The sequence below is a fragment of the Lynx rufus genome, unplaced genomic scaffold, assembly GCF_022079265.1.
Source record: "Lynx rufus isolate CCGP_SWC_20201006 ecotype Redwood Valley unplaced genomic scaffold, mLynRuf1.p SCAF_8, whole genome shotgun sequence".
NCBI lineage: Eukaryota > Metazoa > Chordata > Mammalia > Carnivora > Felidae > Lynx > Lynx rufus.
Window position 1 is genome coordinate 12390952 of NW_025814896.1, and position 22385 is coordinate 12413336.

Genomic DNA, 22385 nt, shown 5'->3' on the forward strand with positions numbered 1-22385 from the left:
GGTACATGGCAGATGGTCACTAAATGATAGCTTTTAGGTCTTAGGACACATCAAGAGAACTTCTAGCAAGAACATCCTCCACATCCACTCCTCTATAAGCATATAAGATGCATAGGAAGTATATGGGGTAGACTATATTGAGGGAAGAGACAGGAATAAAATCTACAATTCAGATCGGTTTATTCTCTCCCAAAATATACTTCCTCTATTTGGGGGGGGGGAGGTGTGTGTGTATAGTATATATTATATATACACACGTACACACATACATTTTTAACATGTAACTTTTTAAGTTGTATTTAATCTCTATACCCAACACAGGGCTCAAACTCCCAACCCCGAGATCAAGAGTCACATGCCCTCTCAGCTGAGCCAACCAGGTACTCCCCCATCTGTTATCTTTGTGTGAAAGTTAATCAGTAAGAAGTGAGCCTTGGCTGACTCACAAGGGTGCTTAGGAAATAGCTCTACATATCACCACCACTCCCAACCTTTTTTTCTTTTTTAATGTACAAATGACACACTAAATTTTTAAAAGTTTTTTTTACAAATGGAGAAAAGAGACCAAGCCAGGAATGACTTCCCATAAGGAAGAGATCTAAGGGCTGCCCCACGAACTCCAGGCCACCACAGCTACTTCCTCCTCTTGTACCTACAAAGAAAATCAGCAGAGTGAAGACTAGCTCCCAAAGACAGAAACAAGGTGGAGCTTTCCCATGAAAGGTTTGTTCTCCAATCCCAGTCATAACCTCTGGCCCTCCAAAACTGCAAATATTACCTGGATTTAGATTTAAAGTTTCCTCCTCGTCTTTGGTGATGCAAGCCCAACTGTTTCCTTTCTTCGAAGGAGGGGCTGTGGGTTCAAGAAGGTAAGATGCTGAAATGGCTGCTGGAAAGACAGATGATGTCCCAAAACCCCTACCGCCTGCTCCCACATGAGGCATCACTAATGCATCATTTTCAGGGCCTGAGGTTCTACACGTAGTGTTTTCCCCTGATTAAATATGGGACTGTGGAATTTAGGGCCCAGCTCCAAAAAAAGACTCTCTTCTCATGCATATAAAACTAATTGGGGCACCTGGGTGGCTCACTTGGTTAAGCCTCTGACTTCAGCTCAGGTCATCATCTCACAGTTTGTGGGTTTGAGCCTCGTGTCGGGCTCTGTGCTGACGGCTCAGAGCCTGGAGCTGTTTTGGATTCTGTGTCTCCCCCTCTCTCTGCCCCTCCCCTGCTCACACTCAGCACTCTCTCTCTCAAAAATTAAACATTTTTAAAAACTAAAACATTTAAAAAACAAAACAAAACTGGAGCACTGGCTTGGCTCAGTCAGTTAAGCGTCCAACTCTTGGTTTTGGCTCAGGTCATGATCTCATGGTTCACGAGTTTGAGCCCCAGATCAGGCTTTGCGCTGACAGTGCAGAGCCTGCTTGGGATTCTCTCCCTCTCTCTTTCTGCCCCTCCCTTGCTCGCTTGCTCTCTCTCCCTCAAAATAAACTTAAAAAAATTTTTTTTTTTAGTTTTACAAAAATAAACTACTTGGGAAGCTTAATCTATCCCCATCCTGGGGTGGGGTGTGTATAACACATTCCTATGAGTAAAAAGGGATTCTCTGCTATTCTATTTCTGAACCAGAAATGTGCTGTTTCTCCTCCAAGGTAGGAGGGCCTTAATTCTTTCCTCCTATTCTCACTCTGGGATCCAGAGATGGGCTGTGGAGAGGGGAAGGTGTCAGACAAGAGCCCTTAAAATTAAGTATTATAAAGCTACAGGTATATGGGAATTGGGGAGCACAGAAGGAGGAAGAAGGTGTATAGCTTTAATCATAATATGAAGAACCCCATGATGACTTAAAACCCTACCCGGCTCGATACTGTTTCAAGGCCTTCTTGCTTGTGTTAGTAAGTTCTTCATCAAATACAGATTTCTTCAGCTGCTTTTGTTTCTTGGCTGTGCAGAGAAAGAACAGGTTACATATGTCCTCTTTGGCCTAAGCTCCCAAATCCAATCCTTAAGCTCAGGGTAATGGTTCCAAATTCAGTGAATGCTCTGGTCTGGTGATTTACTGACATGGAAACAAGACATCAATCAGGTCCCAGCAAAAAAGAGATGAGGAATTCAGAAGTGCCACATCTGAAGAACCACTCCAAAGGACGACTGCAGAATCCCAAAGTAAAAACCACTGAAATGTGAAATGGGCTGAAAGACTGACTTCACTTCTTTCTACCCTGACCCACTCCTCCAAGTAGCAGTTTGTAAGGACATAGGCTCCAGTCAGAAATGCCCGGGTTCGGGGCGCCTGGGTGGCGCAGTCGGTTAAGCGTCCGACTTCAGCCAGGTCACGATCTCGCGGTCCGGGAGTTCGAGCCCCGCGTCGGGCTCTGGGCTGATGGCTCAGAGCCTGGAGCCTGTTTCCGATTCTGTGTCTCCCTCTCTCTCTGCCCCTCCCCAGTTCATGCTCTGTCTCTCTCTGTCCCAAAATAAATAAACGTTGAAAAAAAAAAAAAAATTTAAAAAAAGAAATGCCCGGGTTCAAATCCTAGCTGTCCCCACTAATCATGGGGTCACTTCCCCACTTGGGAACCCAAAACTGGACAGCTGTACACACTGGTGCACACTCATTACTCAAAAACTACAGGGTCTTATCATCCCTCCAATTTTCTCCCTGACCACAAGTACAAGTTTCAGGGAGAAGCCTCCTACCAGGCAGTCCCATCTGCCTACCGGGGACTCTTGCTGGCTCCTCTTCCGGCATTGCTCGGGCCCTCTTGGCTCTGCGATTCCTCTTGGCCAGCCGCTCAGCAAACATCTGTGCCTTAAGGATTTCAAACTGGGACCTTTCTTCTGCCTGGAAAGAAGGATGATGTGAGTATGGAACAGACCAGGAAGCCCTGACACATGCCACTGGGCAGGGACTCAACTCCGAAGGGAAAGCCACTCACTGTCATCTCCCCCTTTTTCTTGGCATCCTTCATAAACTTCTTCCTCTTCTTCTTTCCTCTTAAGGCCAAGTCAAACTCCTGCAGAGCCTTGGCAACTAGGATGAGGAGACAACATGAGATTTCCGGTACTCTTTTGTATCTTTTTTTTTTTTTTTTTAAGCAATTTATTTTTTATTTATTTATTTTTTCCTCTTAACGTTTATTTATTTTTGAGACAGAGAGAGACAGAACATAAACTGGGGAGGGGCAGAGAGAGGGAGACACAGAATCTGAAACAGGCTCCAGGCTCTGAGCTGTCAGCACAGAGCCCGACGCGGGGCTCGAACTCACGGACTTTCCACAATATAACTATTTTTAACACAGAACTTAACGTACACACACTTTAATTTTTTGTCCCATCAAATATAGGTAGTATTTCTTAAACTGCGGATACAACCTCTTAGCAGGGTAAGTTTTCAATCCCTAACAAAATAACAAATACACCCTCTGACCTACAGTTTCACTTTCAGGGATTTATCCTGCAAATCAAATATACTTGCTTAATTGTGAAAGGGCATTTGTACAGTTATTCACTACATGTTTACAACAGCAAGAAATTATAAACAACCTCAGTGTCCCTCAACAGTAAACTATCATATAAATAAATTATAATTTTATATAAATTATAATATTATATAAATTTTATATAAATTATAATATATAAAATTATAATCTACCCACGTGATGGAACACCGTGCACCCATTAAAAAAAAAAAGTTAACTAGGTACGTACCTGTATAAAATACAAGCTACAAAATTAAGTGGAAAAAGCAAGGCATATGGGGTACCTGGGTGGTTAAGTGTCAGTTGGTTAAGTGTTCTGACTCTTGGTTTCGGCTCAGGTCATGATTTCATAGTTCGTGGGTTTGAGCCCCGCGTCATGCTCTGTGCTGACAGCACACAGCCTGCTTGGACTCTTTTTCTCCCCTTCTCTCTGCCCCTCCCCCACTCTGTCTCTCTTGTCAAAATAAATAAAATGAAAGAAAGAAAGAAAGAAAGAAAGAAAGAAAGAAAGAAAAGAAAAGAAAGAAACGAGAAAGAAAAGAAACTAGGTGTAGAAAAATCTGAATTAATTTGTGTGATAAAAAGGGGGGAGTGTAGGGAATACATATAAATATCTTCCCGATCTACTTTTTTTAAATTGTGGCAAAAAGGACAGAACACAAAATTTGCCCTTTTATGCATTCTACATCTACAATTCAGTAGCACTAATTACATTCACAGTGTTGCACAACCATCACCGTGATGTTTCTGTAACTCTTTCATCATCCCAAATGAAAGCTCTGTAACCATTAATAACTCCCTCCCCACAACCCCTGGTAATCTCTATTCTACTTTCTGCATTTATGGATTTGCCTCTCTAGGTACCTCATAGAAGCAGAATCACAGATATCTTTCCTTCTGCGTATGGATCATTTCACTTGGCATGTATTCAAGGTTCACCCTTGCAGCACGTACCAGCACCCTTGCAGCATGTATCAGGCTGTACCACGTACTGTCGTTTTGTGTATCTGTTCATCTGCTGACAGACACAGGTTGCTTCTAACCCTTGGCTATTGTGAATCATGCTTTAATGGATACTGGCATAGAAGTATCCATTTGAGTCCCTGTTCTCAGTTCTTTTAGGAATAGACCTAGCAATGGCATTGCTGGGTTCCAGGATAATTCTGTGGTTAGCTTTTTGAGGGACCTCTCCAACATACTTTTTTCCTTCTTTCTCTCTTCCTTGGTCTGGAACCAACTCCTCTCAGGCTCGTGGTTCAGCACCTCTTTCCCCTTTTCCAGGAGCCGTTTTGCTGTGTTGATCTGTGGAAACAGCAAAAAGATGGCTGCCGTGAAACCTACATCTGAGGATACGTAACATGGCAGCTGCAAGAAGCCGCTGCCTGCAAATGTCTGGGGCTCCGATAACATTTGGCAGACACAGCATTTCGGAAGGGCAGAGCCGGCAGGGGCTGCGGGCTCTGCTCTGTGGTCGGCTTTCTGCACTGTACTGCGGGCCACAGCCCTCCACGCGGCCACACCTGGACTTCCGACTGCTGCAACTCTTTCTCCTCAGCCTCGAGCTGCAGAACCGCATACACGTCCTTCTCCATTTTCTCAATCTTGTCCCGGAACTTGAGGATGACATCTCAAGGGAAGGGAACAAAACAATTTTTTAGCTGAGGATAAGTACTGTGTAACTCATGAAAACAATATAAATGTGTATTTAGTGACGATAGAAAATGGGGATTTTTTACATGTTATTTCTCTGCTTAACAACACCCCCCTCCCCCGCCCCCCACAAAGAGCCTGTTGCTCTTGGAATAATCCAAACTTCTAAGCGTGGCCCCTACCTACCTCTCTGAGCACCTATCTCCACCCTGCTCGCTGTGCCCTGGGCCCTCTGGCTCTTCCTTCACTTTAATTTGCACACCAAGTCTGCTGCTTCAGAGGCTTTGCCCTGTTTTCCTCTGCTGGGCACACAGTCTCCAGAGCACTCACGGCTGCCTCGTTCTCCTGATTCAGGACTCAGCACAAATGCCATCTGTTCAGAGGCCTTTCCTAAACAGCTTTCAAAAGTAGCATCTCTCCTCCTGTCATGCTAGATCACATCTATGATTTATTGTCTTTTTTCCACCAGAGTCTCAGCTGTTTTGCTTTCTGCTATATCCCTGATACCTAGAATAAACAGCACGAGGCACTTGGTAGTCCCAGGAACTGTTAGCTGACAGAATGAATGACGTGAAAATGAAAACGAGAGGAAAAAGACATCGTGAACGGAATAAAGGTCTCAAAGGATGTGGCCCAAATGCTAACGGTAAGCTCTTCCACTTACTGTTTTCTAATACTGAATATATATTATTTTTATAACTTTAAAAAACAATTTTTAGAAAGGATGTGCTTTATATGACCCCTACAGAGGAGAAGGAAAAGCATGAAAGATATCTAAAACATAGAAGTGCTGCCCTCTGCCCCCCTGTGAAAGGAAGGAGGGTGATTAGTAGGGATTTTACCCCAAAATGAAGCCTTCTCTTCCCAAAAGATGGAAAATAACCTAAGAGTGGGGCACTCAGGGCACAAGTCTGTCATTATTCCCTTTCACATAGAGACCAAAGCCCAGAGAGGCAAGGTGAGACTGGCCCAGGATCACTCAGCAAGGAAGGGGCAGGACTGGGATTCAAACCTGACTCCTGACCGCAAGGCACCTGCTCTCACCTATTACCCTCTACCCCCAGCTCTGTCCCACAGAGTCCGATCTAGGACCCTGCCCTGCCCACCCCAACCACCCTGAGCTGCTGCAGTGGTGCCTGCTCACCTTGGGGAAGTATCCGGGCCTTCACAGGGGCTTTGGCGGCTTTTACGATCTCCTTCAGCATCTTCCGCTCCTCTTCTCCCACCAGAGACACTGAACGCCCAGCCCTGCCAGCCCGCGCCGTTCGCCCCACTCGGTGGACATAATGCTTGATGGTGTTGGGCATCGTGAAGTTGATTACCTGGAAGGTCAAAGTCAGACCTGGGAGTTGGAGGGAAAGGGGACACAAGGAGGCACAAAGACTCCCACCAAAAGTTCAAGGAAGATACGAGCTGCTCACCGTTTTGACCCCCTCGATGTCAAGTCCACGGGCTGCCACATCTGTGGCCACAAGGATGTCAATCTGTTCGTCCTTAAAGCGCCTGGAAATAGCCACAAACAGATGTTCACTTGGATACTTAAGCCCAAAAACGCTTGCAGGAGCCTGAGCCAGCAGAGAGAACACCAATCCCTTTGGAGTCAAGCAGCAGAGTACAGATGGTCAGAGTGACCATCTGGACAAGATCCTAAACGTCAGACCATCTAATACTTCACACAACACCTTAAACATCCTGTAACACAGAACAAATGTAGTTTTGTTTATACCACCTTAAGCCCCAACTCTACAAATACGAAAGTCAGGAACCACAGAGCTAGATTATAGGAAGTAGCAGATGCAAATGTCTTCCGCATTCAAAACAGCCTTTCTTTATAAAAATAACTTTCAGCTGCCTATGATCTATGGGGATAGGTGGAGAATTCTAAAGGTTTCTCCCTGCCTACCAGCATGACTCCATTCTATGAGAATTAAACAAGAAAACACATGGAAAAACAAAGGGCAAGGGCACAGCAAAGTAAATGATGAGGCTGGCTTTGATTCCAAATCCCATTCTATCAGACCCAGGTATGCCCACTGCTCTGGAAAACCTATAAAGAACAAGACACATGCTATGTCCTCCCAAGTCAGAATTTCCTGCTGTGGCCCCCTCAGCAGTTCCCACACTCTATCCTAGGGCACGAGTGTCATCTGAGGGACTACAAGGAGTTCTGAATGCGTCTGAGACAACCTTACAGCAGTGAGACTAAAATCTTTGAAGTAGGGAGTCGTGCTATCTGCATTCCATGCTACTGCTCTAACGTAACCTCTGTGTGGGATTTTCCCCCTTTCAAATGAGAGCCCTTTCTGAAGGATGGAGGGGAGCCTCAGGCCCCCAAAGTTTACCGGAGGGCCTCCAGCCGCTGTGTCTGTGACAGGTTGCCATGGAGCTCGCCCACCTGCAGCCCCATGAGCCCCAGGAGGATGTGCATGCGGTGGGCCTGCTTCTTGGTCTGGGTGAACAGCATCACGTGGTCAGTGAAGGTTCTTGTCAACAGAGCTGGAGAGGAGAGAAGAGTGAGCTGGAAGCCACCTCCAATACATACTCCCCACTCCCTCACCTATGAAGTGGCTGCTGTGCCTGGCACTGGAGAAGACAGGCTCACGTTCCAGGGCAGAGAAGAGAAGCCAATTCCCAAGTGTGATAAATGCTGTGGGAGAGTGAAAGCAAGACAGGGAGGCAGCTTTAGGGCTGGCCTCTCTAAAGAGGTGATACTAGGCTGAATGACAAAGTACAAGATTTGGGGGAAGATTTCAGGCAGAGGAAAGAGCAAATGTAAAGGCCCTGAGGCAAGACAAACTTGGTTTCAACGAAAGCAGGAGAGCATGGCTGGGCATCATGAGCAAAGGCACCAAGGCTGAGGACTCCAGGCAGGCAGGGGCCAGGTCCCAGAGGGCCATACGGGACTTGCTAGGGAGTGTAGATTGTGGTCTAAGTGCGATGGGGAGACACCAGAGGGTTGTAAATAGGGAGGTAACGTGAGCAAATGTTCACTAGTAAACAATCACTTTAAATGATCAGCAGTGTGGAGAAAGGGTTACCAAGGAACAAGAGTGGGAGTAGGAGCCAAGTACAAGGCCACTGCCAACAATTCAGGCAAGAGAGGCAGTAGCTTGAACCAAGGGCCAGAGGGGTGGTGGTGGGGGAAATAGCTATGTATTCAGCAGGACCGAAAGAGGACTGGACAGCAGGAAAGAGGTGAGGTGACAGAAAAAGGGGAGGAAGGACCTGTGGCCCACGTGGCAGAGCAAATAAATAAACAGAAGTATCATGCAACAGGTCAGGGGATCCTGAGAGAGGAGGTGTCAGGAAACACCCCACCGCTAGAGTGGGCCACCCACAAGGCCAAGGGAATCTGGCACACTGGGCTTTCACCTGCCACGATGGCTTCCCGGTCCCCTTCCCGATTCGGCCGGATCCGGACAAACTCCTGCCTCAGGAAGGGGGCCACATCCGTGTTGCTGTTCACAAATATTCGGACGGGATTCTTCAAGGAGACAGAAGCCAGATCTTTTACCTGCCCAGCACAAAGACAGGAATGCTCACTGGCCTGCCAGGAGGCAGGGAGGTGGGGAGAGGAGGAGGCAGTGGAAGCAAGCCATGTTTGCCCCAGGCCCCCCGCTGCAGCCCAGGCAGGGTCCTCTGCACCCCTCCGTTCACCCCACCAAGCAGAATTCCTGAGGCCCACCTCGTCCGTCATAGTGGCTGAGAAAAGCATCGTCTGGCGGTGGTGGGAACACATCCGGATGATCTCCTTCATCTGTTCCTCAAAGTACTCGTCCAGCATCCTGATACGCAGGGAGAAGGAATCAAGAGAAATGGACTGAGCTTGCATCTGTTGCAGTGATGTTGTAACTGGTTACGTTGCAGGCTCATTTATTGACTTATGAATTAGTACTGTTGGTTTAGCTGTTCACCAAGATTCACTAAGAACTATCATCTGGCCACGTTTGTTTTTATCTTTTTTTTTTTTTTTTTTTTGCAGAGCTATTTATAAGTTGCAGACATCACCACACCTTGACCCTAACTATCTCAGTGCACAATCCCTAAGGACCTTCTCCTACATAATCATAATGTCGTTATCACACCCAAAACGTTGAAGTGTTTGAGTAGTGTCTAAACTACAGTCCATATTGAAATATCCCTAACTATCTCCAAAATGTCATTTTATAGCTGTCTTTTTATGTTTTCAGTGCAGGAACCAAAGTTCCTACACTGCATTGGCTGTCATGTTTCTTTGGTCTCCCTTCATCCAGAAAAGTCTCCTCAAGCTTTTTCACATTCTGTCTTTGTCTGATTATTTCCCAGTGACCTGATTCAATAACTCATCGCTGCGAGAACGTGCAGGGATGCGGCTGTGCACCTCCCTCTCCATCTGGAGACAGACAGTCACTGACGTGAGTTTGATCACATGATTAAGGTGGGACCTGCCAGTTCTCTTCACTGTAAAGGAACCTTTTTCTTCTTGTAGATAATATTAATCAGTATAGGATTACATTAACTCCAATTTGTTCAACTGACCAAATCCTCTACAGTGTTTCTCCCTCCAGCTCAGGCTCCAGTCAAGAATCAGGTACCACATTTAGCTGTCATGGTGCTTGGTTGCCTTAATAAGACCCTTCCACAGCCTTTCTTGGTCTTCTGGGACATTAACATTTAAAAAAACTTTTTTAACATTTATTTATTTTGAGAGAGAGACACAGAGTGTGTACACGCAAGAGAGCAGGGGAGGGCGGGGGAAGGGGGGGGGAGGGAGGGAGGGGGAAGAGAGAGAGAGAGAGAGAGAGAGAGAGAGAATCCCAAGCAGGCACTGCACTGTCAGCACAGAGCCTACCGCAGGGCTCAAACTCATAAACTGCAAGCAAAAAAAAGATCATGACCTGAGCCAAAATCAAGATTCAGACGTTTTAACTGACTGAGCCACCCAGGCGCCTCTAGACATTAACACTTTTTAATACAATTCTTCCCCTTCAAAACCTAAATCAGATCATGTTCCCTTTGCTTAGAAAGATCTCCTTTACCTCCCTCAGGACTCAAGAATGGTTCATTTGCTCAGGGGGATTTAATCCATTATTCAATAAACACTTACCAAGCATCTGCTAGATACCAGACACAATCCTGGACGTAGAGCAACAAGCTCTTCACAAATATGTTCCAGGGGAGAGGAGGGACACAACCACCACGGAACCATTCGGGTGACAATGTAGGAGGTAGGAAAGGTGTAACGCCTCAGAGAATGGAAGACAGAAGTGTTAGAGGGGCCAGCAAAGGCTCTTCCAGTAAGTAACAGCTGGAAGAGAAACCTGAGGAACTAAAGGTTCAGTCCAAGCTGAGAGGACAGCAAGTGCAGAAGCCCCTTCATGGGCTGACAGGACTTCCCAATGGCTGCTTTGTGGGTGGACGATGAGGACACAGATGATGCGAAGAATTCTTCCCAGGACAACTGGAAGACAGGCCTGCCAAGCACTGAGATGGGAAGAGAGAGGAAGGGGCATATGGGGTCAGAAGTTCAGTTCAGGACCTGTTTAGTTTGGAGATGCTTCAACTGGAGAGGAAACCTGAACAGGCGCCTCATTCCCCTGCCTCCACCTCAATCATTAGTCCGGTTCGTTGAGGTTCATTCTGTTTGGTCATGAAGGAAAGAGGTAAGCAGATGGGAGCCATATGAGAGAAAGGGAGGGAGGGAGAGAGGGGGAGAGAGAGAAAGAGAGAGAGAGAGAGAGAGAGAGAGAGAAAGGAGGGAGGGAGGGGGTCCCCTATCTCAGTAACAGACTGTTGAATCCTCACCGTGCACCTGCCACTTCACCTGTATTACTCCTTGAATCCTCAACACCATGAGGAGGGTATTATTCTTAAAATTTTTTTTAATGTTTTTATTTATTCTTGAGAGAGAGAGAGAGAGAGAGAGACAAACAGCATGAGCAGGGGAGGGGCAGAGAGGAGACAGAATCCAAAGCAAACTCCAGGCTCTGAGCTGTCAGCACAGAGCCCCACGAGGTTCTCAAACCCACGAACCGCGAGACCTTGACCTGAGCCGAAGTCGGACGCTCAACTGACTGAGGCACCCAGGCGCCCCTTGGTGGGTATTTATTCTTATCCCTCACTTATATTTCCAAATCTCAGGAAGTGGCAAAGCCAGAATCTGATCTATCCTCCCTCTTCACCGTCACATTATAGAGAGAGAAAAAAAGCAAAATAATCCAGGCTAATGAGGAAGAGGTCCAAATGTGAGCAGCTAAACTGGCATCGCACACATGGCTATGGCAAGATCCATGCAGAATAATGTGGTGGCCACAGGACCTCAGAGCACCTGGGGCCTCACCATTCCAGGTGTACCTGTCAGCCTCATCCAGGATGAGCACCTCGATACTGCTCAGGTGGAAGGAAGGGCAGTTGTGGAGGTGATCGATGAGCCGGCCTGGGGTGGCGATGAGGATGTCAGGCGCTGCCCTAAGAGCTGCTTCCTGAGACTTCACATCCAGGCCCCCTGCAGAGAAGAGCCCCCCCCCCCCACACACACACGTGGTCAATTCGGTCAGTGGTTCATCGGTATTGACTGGGCCCTGCCATCTGCCATGTCTCATCCCAGATGCAGGGGAAAGAGCAGAGGACAAGACTGGCAAAGGCCCTGCTCGTGTGGATTTAAAAGACACTGGGAGAGGCAGATCATTACATTACAATCGTGCTAAGTGTGAAAAAAGATGATGACAGGAAGACACTTCAGAATAGGTGGATTCAAACACACAAGGACTGACAGAAACAGCTGCTGTGAAAACTAATGCTTTCTACATTACCTCCGACTTCCCCCTGCACAGGGAAGGGAACTGTTAAAGAACAGTTATCACATAACATCATCAGAAATATTCTGCCCCAAATATTTGATTCTTTATTCATACAAACCAAAAATTACATCCTAAATTGGTTTAGTACCAAGAAAATTTTTTTGCCCCAAATCTTGGAAGTTTCATTTTTTAAGGCTGGTTAAGTCTCAGTTAAGCACCCCCCACTATCTACTTTGACAACACCTCGTCTGCTTTTTCAGTGGGTTTAATCGTAGGAAGGCTTTCCCACCCGCCACCACGTCACAGTCTCTCAGGGACAGCCAGACACTCACCCACAGCCAGGCAGGTGGTAATGTTGCAGAACTGAGCCAGCTGCTTGGTTACAGAGTGCACCTGGATGCCCAGTTCTCGGGTAGGAACCAGCACGAGCACGCGGGTGACAGGAGCCTGGCGGGGTTTGTAGATCAGACGCTCCAAGACAGGTAGGGCAAAGGCAGCAGTTTTACCTGTGGGAAAAGGTAGCAGCAAAGCAGTGAGGGGAGCTTCAGTCCCTTCAAGATTCAGGTATTCACCTGAGCCCAGAAAACCTACGTATCTGTTCAGGAGGAAATGAAGCAAATTTTTTTTTCATAAAGCTTTTTTTCTGGTTTTAAACCACAGCATCCATGTAAACAATCTGAGAAGTACAAAAACAAATATGAAAATAATAAAAATCACCCACAATTCAGCCAACCAGAGATAAAGCACCAACATAATGGTATCTATATTACCAATATTCTTCTGAATGGACAGAAATATAAAAAGACAAATTTAATGCAATAACACTATACATTCTGTTCAGTAATCCCCGTTTAAAAAAAGCACCGTGTTAACGGTGCCTGGCTGGCTCAGTTGGCAGAACATGCAGCCCTTGATCTCAGGATCGTGAGTTAAGAGACTCATGATGGGGGTAGAGATTACTTAAAAGAAAAAAAAATAAATGTATTTCCTGTTTCTTTAAATACGTTTATTTTAATGGTTGCATAATATTCTATCACATGACTACTTCTACTCTATAATTAACTGTACTGATATGAAACACTGTGATGAACATGTTTTATAAAATCCTTACTCCCATTAAAGCAGCAACAAGAAGTCATGGTCACAGAGATACCCTAATAGGATATTCACAGGTCACAGATTTCAGGGGAGTCTGGTGAAGGTCATGTTATTTATACATAAGCCCCAGTCACAGGAGTGAAGATTTTATGAAAGGAGTGTTCATCACAACCTTGTATATTAGTGCAGTTAATTGCAGAGTAAAAATAGTTACATAATAGAATACTATGCAACCATTTTTTAAAAATGAAGAGTATTTTAAAAAATAAGAAAATGTAGGAGCGCCTGAGTGGCTCAGTCAATTAAGCGCCGGACTCTTGATCTTGGCTCAGGTCATGATCTTGCAGTTCCTGGGGTCGAGACACGCATCAGGCTCTCACAGAGTGGAGCCTGCTTGGGATTCTTTCTCTCCCTGTCTCTCTCTATCCCTCCCCTGCTCTCACTCTCAAAATAAATAAATAAACATTTTTTAAAAATAAGAAAATATAATGTTGAGGGTTTTTTTTAAAAGGAAATTAATAAACAGAATATACAGTGTTACTGCATTACAGTTTATATTTATATATATATTTTTAATATTTAGTCATTTTTGAGAGAGAGAATGTGAGCAGAGGAGGGGCAGAGAGAGAGAGAGAAGGGGCAGAGAGAGGGGAACAGAGGATCCAAAGCGAGCTCCTTGCTGACAGCAGTGAGCCCAACACGGGGCTCGAACTCATGAACCGTGAGATCATGACCTGAGCTGAAGTTGGACGTTCAACCGACTGAGCCACCCAGGTGCCCGTGTTTGCATATTTAGCAAAGGTGGCCCTTGGGTAAATCAACATAGACCCTTGCTGCAGGTTGAACACCCTCCTTCTGCCTCTTCCTCTTACCTGTCCCAGTGGCCGCACAGGCACAGATATCCTTCCCCAACAGACCCACAGGTATGCATGCCTTCTGAATCGGGGTGGGCTGCTTGAAGCCCATGGCTGTAATGGCCTGAACAGAAAAGACAGGGTCACACAGGAGGGGGAGGAGGAGTCCCAACATGAAACAAGCAGGTGGTGACTGCTTCAATCCCTCCCATTCATTCCGCATTTATCAAGTGCCTACTGTGTGGGAGGCCTGTTCTAAGCATGGAGGACACAGCACTCCACCAAAGAAATAAAAACCCCACCTTGGCAATCTTACAATCTGGTAGGAAAAAAAAGACCCGAAAGAAACACATGCCACATGGAGATAAATGCTATGGAGAAAACTACAGCAGACAAGGGGGCCTGGGAGGAGGACAATTTACAGTAGGATCAGGGAATGTCTCACTGAGCAAAGGACACTGAGTAGAACCCTGAAAGAGGTGAGGAGCACCCCAACAAGATTACTGAAAAAATCTTCCAGGCAGAGGGAGCAGGAAGTGCCAAGACCCTGAGAAGAAGACACCTAACCTTTTTGAGGGCCAGTGAGGAGGCCAAAGAGTGAGGAGACATATCAGAGGAGACCAGAAGGGGCAGAGCCTTACAAGCCAAAAGGGAACTTTTTGTTTAAGAGGGTTCTTTGGCAGTTGTGTGGACAAAAGAATTCAGGGAGGCAAAGAGCCCAGTTTAGGGCCAGGAGCCTAGTTAAGGGTGACTGCAATAATCCCATGGTTGCTAAAAGAAGCCAATACCTTCAGCAGAGGGCGAGAAAGGTTCATGTCCTGGAAGGAGAGGTTTTCATCATACTGGGATGCATCTTCAAAAAATCCTCCCGCTTCCTACACCAGGAAATCAAAAGATGGACCAAGAATTCAGCAAAATGGGCCTAAGAAAACTAACTGGCCTCAAAAATCCAGTCAGGATGCAAAAATAAGCTGCACGCTGTTGTCCACGCTCATACGCACCTGTCCTTTCTTCTTCTTCCGCTCCTTTACTTTGAGTGTATCTGTGGAGAAAAACAGAGCTGACAATCAGGGCTTGTGCTTACTGAGCATGTACAGTCTGCTAGATGCGGTCCTAAGTGCTTTATGTGGACACCTCACTGAATCTACCCAACAGCCTGAGGGAGCTACTGTCATTAGCCTCGGTTCACAGGTGAGGACACCAAGCAGCAAACCGGGCAAGTTCCAGAGACCACCGTGCAGTATTATCATATTTTAGCACTCGTTTCTGCAAGAAATAATTACAGAGCACCCATTTCATGGCGGGGCCCATCTGAGGTGGGATGTGGGGGACCTATCACCCCAAATAGGTCTGAATCTTAGAGGTGCCAGCAGCTGTGTGGGGCTGGGGATGGGGAAAAGGGTACAGTCTGCCTGCAAAGTACGACAACCATAACAAAATCCCAAGAAAAAAGAGAAGCTAGAAGGAGTTTAACAAGGAGATCTTAAATGGAACTGTGTAGAAGAACATAGGAAATCCTACAGAGTAAAGGCAGACCCTTTCCAACTTCCTGTCCCCCGTTCTGACATCGCCTCTGTAGCATCCACCTGCTTTGGTGAGGATGTTCTCATCAGCTGATGAGTAATCAGTCTCTGAGTCTTCATCTTCTGGGCCTTCCTCATCCTTCCCTTCAAGGTCTTCCTGCTCCTCCAGTTCAGAGCCCTCCTTTGCTTCCTTCTCCTTCTCTGACTTCCCAGACTTGGCTTCTTTATCCTGGAAAAAATATTTTAATAAAGCAAGGCAACTACAAAACTTCAGGAAATCCAGAACCTCTGAAGAGCAATCTTATGCTCTCCAGCCTGGGCAGAACTCTATGTGGATTCTTAAGGAATATTAACCACAGACAAAGAGAAGCCTGTCTGCACCAGACATTCTCCAGTTCATACTCAAAGAAAAATGGTGGGGTTGTGTTGAGGGTAAAGCTCAGGGCTTAACTACACACAGAAGTACCTGCTCTGCTTTCTCACCTCTGTTTTCCTTTTCTTGCGAACTTTCTCAATCTTCTCATCTAATGTAGTAGCTGCCCTCTGCTGATAAAAATAGACAAAAAAGAAACACACATATGGGAAAGAGACAAAGCAAGATTTCTCTGAGGGTTGGGTCTCAAATGTTACTACAGAAAAGGCTTGTCTGGGGCGCCTGGGTGGCTCAGTCGGTTAAGCAGCCGACTTCGGCTCAGGTCATGATCTCGCGGTCCGTGAGTTCGAGCCCCGCATCGCGCTCTGTGCTGACAGCTCAGAGCCTGGAGCCTGTTTCAGATTCTGTGTCTCCCTCTCTCTCTGACCCTCCCCCGTTCATGCTCTGTCTCTCTCTGTCTCAAAAATAAATAAACGTTAAAAAAAAAAAAAAAAAAGAAAGAAAAGGCTTGTCTGTCCTTGGACAGATTAATCAATCTGCAGATTATTCACAACAAGAACAACAACAAAACATAACAAATAGTCAACTGTGAAAAATCCTGACCTGGAACCAAGAACATCTATATTTTAGAAGGTGTTTACTATTTACAACAATATAATTACCAAGAGAGGTCACATTTGTATCTGAATGCTACTTAGAAAAACCTTCCCCATGCCAATCAGACAGAATTTATTTGTGATTTTTTTCCCCTTTTCAGTATGTTTTTAGAGAATGCCTTTCCTAATGAAGGAAATAAGGTATTTCTGATACATTAAAAATAAGATATTTCTGATACAGATTCTGATCATCTGTAGATCAATTCATATGTTTGTAACTAGTCTGTAATACACCTATTTTGCAATATTTTACACGTTTGTTTTAGTCAAGACTATGGGTTATTTGTGACTGCTTCTCCCCACCCCACGTGTTTATTTCCAAGAATTCCAGTGTCTGTTGAATGTAAGCAAGTGGCAAAAGGCAGTGAGGTCCAGGCTAGACTCCAAAACCTACTGTCCAACTCTACCAGGCCTGGAACTGCCTATCTCTGTCAGTTCTCACCTTCTTCTTGAGCTGGCTCATGACATCAGCCATGGCCCAGCTGCCATCGTATGCCCCCTCCTTCTCAGTGAAAACAAAGTCAGGGTTGAAATCGGCACTACGGTTCTTCTGCAAGGCTTTCTGCTTTCTGCCCAGTACAATGGGCCCCTGGGAAGAGGGAGAAACAGAGTGACTATGGTACTGAGATGAAAGAGTATAGAACAGGAATCTACAATTGTGGCAGATTTTAACACAGCTCTCTCAGTAACTGATAGGTTAAGCAGACAAAAATTAAGTGTCTGTAGAAAACCTGAAGAGTACAATAAGCTTCTTTCCAGTGAACATGTAGAGAACACTGCACCCACCATTATAGAATGTGTATTCGGAACAAACATGGAATAGGTACAAAAACTGATCACATAGGAGGCTTTTAAGCAAATCTTCAAAGTTCCTTTTTTTTTTTTAATTTTTTTTTTTAACGTTTTTATTTATTTTTGAGACAGAGAGAGACAGAGCATGAACAGGGGAGGGCCAGCAAGAGGGAGACACAGAATCTGAAACAGGCTCCAGGCTCTGAGCTGTCAGCACAGAGCCCGACGCTGGGCTTGAACTCACGGACCGCGAGATCATGACCTGAGCCGAAGTCAGCCGCTTAACCGACTGAGCCACCCAGGCGCCCCGAAATCTTCAAAGTTTCAAAGAATCAATATTACACAGATTATTTTCTCTTGCTGCAATTCAATTAAGTTAGAAATCAGTAACAAGGGGCGCCTGAGTGTCTCAGTCAGTTGAGCGTCTGATTCTTGCTTTTGGCTCAGGTCATGACCCCATGGTCATTGTATCAAGCCCTACATCTGGCTCTGTGCCGAGCATGGAGCCTTCTTAAGATTCTCTCTCTCCCTCTGCCCCCTCCCCCACTCATGCTTTCTCTACAATTAAAAAACATTTTTTTAATCAATAACAAAAAACCCATACATGTGAAAACTGGAAAGGGAGGAAGACTGGCTGAACTATGGCTTCCAAGAACTAAAAAGTGCTATGCTGACTTTTTTCCTTACTTGAGTTAAATAATTTCATGAGAACTCTCACGCTAAACTTTGTTAGTAGTAATGATTGCATATCATTTCTTGGATACTCAGTTTAACTATCGATAGCTGTATAGCACTTCATATATCAACTTTGGCGTCATCATTTTATGATAGTTTTATATTCAAGAAATAAAAAGATACTAGCTGCTAAGCAGAGAACACCCTGGGGGAAGAGGGTGCAAGAGAGGTGGCAAGAAAAGAGCTGGAGATCAAATATGTTAGGATGCTAGGTCCCCAAGCACAAGGTCTCAGTAGCATGGACTACGGTGGGAGCAGTGTGGTTGGAGAAAGGGGGAGAAGCTTAAGAGAGATTCTTGAGCTAGCCTGCACAAGACTGGAGGGGGGTGAGGAGGAAGCTGTCAAGGTTGACACCCAGGTTTCTGGCTTGAGATGGAGCAGATTGAAAAGGTGAGGGAGACCAGAGTTCAACTTTGGTGCTGAATTTGTTGAGGCCCCGGGTCACTCAAGTGGAGGTGTCTGTAGGCAGATGAGGCCACCATGGGGCAAACACCCAGGTTGGATCTTTCAAGGGTGAGCATCTTTTTCATGACACGATTCCTCTTTTAACTGCCATAGTGCTTAAAGTCTGTAACCGTCCCACCCAACATGAGCTTCAGGAGAATGGTGTCCTTGCCCATCTTGTTCACTGCTGTGTCCCGAACGCTTAACACTAGGTGTAGCACACGTAAGTGTTCAATAAATACTGGCTTAATGAACGAATCCCTGATCAGGAATTAGGCCTGGCCTCGCCCCTGGGTCTCTACTACGCATGGCGTGGATTCAACATGAGGTCAGTGATGGACACTGAGTTCACCAAGACGACACAGCACGCTGCCGGCACCGGAGCGGAGGTGATGAAAAGTTAGTGGCGAGCAAACTGAAGAAGATTTTGGGGCCCCCTTCCAGGGACACTTGCCGGTCTGGCAGGAGGCCGCCGAGGAGTTGAGGGCAGGGGCCTGAAGAAGCATGGAGAAAGGAAGCAGTAACAGAAATATGAATGCGCGCCGCAGCGCCCCGAACCCAGATAGGCTCATACCTCCTCCTCCTCGTCCGCGGAGTCAGACTCAGGCTCCACCGGCACCTCGTCATCTTCGCCTATGGTCCCGATTAAACCCAACTCTGCCAGCATGCTGCCGCAGCACCACTTCCGTAAACCAGCTCGCGCGCAGGCCGGCCCTTAACTTGCCCAAGACCTCCTCGTCGCCACTGCGCATGTGCCGACCTCACTTCCGCTTGGGGGCAGGTTCCGTGGCGCTCCCTTCCCCCATCGCGGAGTGCGCACGCGGCAATCTGGGAGGTAACTTGCGGTGACGGGTGTTGGGTGACGGGCTAGGCGGGGCTGGGCTTCGGTGAAGTCCTTTGTCTTGCTTGGTTCGCCGGTCGAAGTGTGCGCGGTGCGAGGTGGTGCGCCGGCCTAGCCCACTCTGTGCGTGTGTATTTACGGACAGTTGTGGAAGAATGTACAGTGAACTCTTAGCGGGGAATGCCACTGCCTACTAGAATTCATGTGTTTTTATTTTCCTCTTAGATTTTTTTCCACATTAACATTTATCTTCATAAAGAAAAAAAGTTAAAAAGAATAGCTAACACACAGTGCTAGCGGGGGAGGGGCAGAGAGAGAGGGAGATACAGAATCTAAAGCAGGCTCCAGGATCTGAGCTGTCAGCACAGAGTCCGACTCAGGGCTGGAACCTGAGCTGAAGTCCGACTTAGCCACCCAGACACCCCAGATAGCTAACACATAGAAGTTACGGTGTGCCGAGAACTGATTAGAACTGATTACGGTACTTTTACGTGCATTAACTAATTTAGTCCTCATAGCAACCCTAGCAGAAGGTACCATTATTATCGACATTTTACACACGGGGAGAATGAGGCACAGAGAGGTCCCAAGGTCACAGAGCCAAGATTACAACCGAGGCAGTGGCTCCAGAGTCTGGGAAGTAGGTCCCAGAGCTTACCAGGAACTTTTCCTCCTTTTTGCGTGTGGAAAGCCTACTGGTAAATGCAGCTCATTGATTGCCTGTTCACTGATTGCCTCCTTTAGGCAACTTGCCCTACACATCTGCTGGAACGGGTACTTCTCCCAGACTACCTATCCTTGGTAGCTATTTGCTTCTTCCATATCAACACCAATTGTTTAGTTATCTTTTCCGTGTGTGTATGCGATTTTTACCATTAAAAAAAAACCTTTTAATGTTAATTTTTGAGAGAGAGAGAGAGAGAGCGTGAGCAGGGAAGTTGGCCCAGAGAGAGGGAGAGGGAGACGCAAAATCCCAAGCAGGCTCCAGGCTCCGAGCTATCAGCACACGGCCCAATGTGGGGCTTGAACTCAACAAACTGAACTGGGAGATCATGACCTGAGCTCAAGTCCCACACTTAACCGTCTGAGCCACCCAGTCTCCCTGATTTTTACCATTTTTAAGTGTACAGTTCAGTGCTATATGTTTACAGAATTTTTTCATGAATGCAAATGAACCCATTCTTCTCTCTCCCCAGTTCTTCATAACCTCTCACCTACTTTCTGTCTCTATGAATTTGCCTATTCTAGGTATTTCATGTAAGTTGAACTACACAATATTTATGCTTTTATGTCTGGCTTATTTCACTGAATGGTGTTTTCAGGGTTCATCCATGTATTGTAGCAGGTGTCAGAACATCACCGTGGCTGATGTTCTGTTGCATGTATATACCACATTTTGTTTATTCATCAGCTGATGGGCACTTGGGTTGCTTCCACCTTTTGGCTATTGTGAATACTGCTTCAATGAACAGTGACATACAAGGGTATATTTGAGTCTCTGTTTTCATTTCTTTTGGGTATATATCTAAGAGTGAAATTGCTGGGTAATACGATAATTCTAATGTTTAGCTTTTTGAGGAACCACTAGCACCACATTGAGTGTTATTTACCTATAGATCTTAATGGAAGATCTACCTCTCATAAGCACATAGACATAAAGCTTTTTATACAGTTACATGGGCCTTTTTGGCCTCCTGAAGTTCATGCACTCATCCCAAGTGAAATCCCTGTTCCAGGCAATGGACAGCAGAGGCTTGATCTGATTCACTTTCTGTCCACTTCTATTCACTTCTGCTGCCATCATCTCATTCAAGTCACCACCTTCTCTCAACTGGATATCTGCAACAGCAGACTGGTCTCCCTGATTCTACTCTTGCCTCTTTTCAGTCCATTCTGCACACAACAGAGAGATCTTTTACAAACCCAAATCATATTGCCTTGCTCCCCTGCTTGAACACTACATTACACTTAGAATAAAATCCTGATTCCTTTTGAGCAACATGATCTAGCTCTTGCCTAACCCACCTGCTTCTACTGTTACTTTCCCCCTTGTTTCCTGTACTCCAGCCACGTTGCCCTTCCTATTACCCATATAAGCCAGTCTCATTCCCACTCGAGGACCTTTGTCTGACTATTCCCTCTACCCAGAATGCTGTTCCCTTCAATCAATTCGTGACTGCCTCATTCCCATCCTCAGATTTCAGCTCAGATAGAGAGTCCAATGACCACCCTGTATACCAGCAACACCCATCTTACAGTCGTGCCCTATCCCATCCTTCTTATTTCCCTCCTAGCACTTAGCACTCTTGGAGATCATTTTATTTGTTAACTTGGTGAATTTGTTTACAGTCTGTCTTATTAGATGTGAGCTCCAGCAGGGTGAGGGCCTTGTCTATCTTGTTCACTGCAGTATCTGTAGTGCTTAGTATAGTGCTTAGCACATAGTAGGCACTCAGGAAATGCCAGATGAATAAACAAGTAGATGAGTGTCCTTATGTGTTTTTGAATCATTTTTAGATGTATATCAAGTCTGTATGCCAATGTTTGCTCAACTCAACTAGACCTTATATCAGCTCTGGCTCCTTCCTCATTACCTGAGGCGGGAACCATGTCCAACTCATCCTTGTACCTTGGAGCACTACTGCAAGTTCACCATCTGTAACAAAGGACCAACATTTTAAATGTCCAATCCAGGGGTGCCTGGCTGGTTCAGTGGTAGAGCGTGAGACTCTTGATCTCAGGGTTGTGAGTTTGAACTCCATGTTGAGTATGGAGATTACTTAAAAATAAAATCTTAAAGGGGTACCTGGGGGGCTCAGTTGGTTAACTGTCCGACTCTTGGTTTTGGCTCAGGTCATGATCTCATGGTTCATGACTTCAAGCCCCACATCAGGCTCTATGCTGACAGTGCAGAGCCTGCTTGAGATTCTCTCTCCTTCTCTCTCTGCCCCTATTGCTCTCTTGCTCTCTCTCTCTCTCTCAAAATTATAAGTAAACTTAAAAAAATAAATAAAATATTTAAAAAATAAGTAAAAATTAATTAAAAATTAATTAACAATCCATTGCAGACTGGTACTTATGTGACATATAATGAAATTTTATATTTTATAGCAATGTCAGTTTGCTAGAAGACTTTCTAAAATCTTATTCTCAATTTC

The 22385-nt window shown here is 45.7% G+C and overlaps 1 protein-coding gene and 1 long non-coding RNA gene across 4 annotated transcripts; one reads left to right on the plus strand and one right to left on the minus strand.

Annotated features, from left to right (window-relative positions):
• Positions 1–322: 322 nt before the first annotated feature.
• Positions 323–19053, minus strand: DDX27 (DEAD-box helicase 27). Of its 2 annotated transcripts, none has more exons than XM_047068966.1 (21): positions 18961–19053; positions 16858–17004; positions 15870–15929; positions 15450–15615; positions 14865–14905; positions 14652–14738; positions 13882–13987; positions 12244–12417; positions 11466–11616; positions 8818–8917; positions 8505–8646; positions 7475–7628; positions 6554–6635; positions 6277–6454; positions 5003–5109; positions 4682–4784; positions 2940–3034; positions 2722–2845; positions 1860–1947; positions 779–853; positions 323–652 (listed from the first exon to the last, which is right to left on the minus strand). In XM_047068966.1, exons 1-21 carry the CDS (start codon positions 19051–19053, stop codon positions 634–636), a joined length of 2292 nt encoding a protein of 763 aa, XP_046924922.1. In that variant the 3' UTR covers positions 323–633. The 2 variants fall into 2 exon arrangements, with proteins under 2 accessions (XP_046924922.1, XP_046924921.1); XM_047068965.1 differs by having other exon boundaries at positions 324–652; positions 15870–15932.
• Positions 3004–18967, plus strand: LOC124503733 (uncharacterized). Of its 2 annotated transcripts, none has more exons than XR_006960256.1 (3): positions 3004–3064; positions 5602–5778; positions 6362–9410. It is a non-coding gene; the product is annotated as an uncharacterized LOC124503733 (long non-coding RNA). The 2 variants fall into 2 exon arrangements; XR_006960257.1 differs by lacking the exon at positions 3004–3064 and adding an exon at positions 18656–18967 and having other exon boundaries at positions 4784–5778; positions 6362–9526.
• Positions 19054–22385: the final 3332 nt, after the last annotated feature.

Excerpts from the sequence above, each read along its gene's own strand:
- DDX27 (XM_047068965.1), bottom strand. The coding sequence starts at position 19,053 with ATGCTGGCAGAGTTGGGTTTAATCGGGACCATAGGCGAAGATGACGAG. Across the intron at positions 6,455-6,553 it reads ACATCGAGGGGGTCAAAACG|GTAATCAACTTCACGATGCC; the intron begins GTGAGCAGCTCG and ends TTGACCTTCCAG. Across the intron at positions 3,035-4,681 it reads AGAGAGAAAGAAGGAAAAAA|TTGCCAAGGCTCTGCAGGAG; the intron begins GTATGTTGGAGA and ends TCCTCATCCTAG.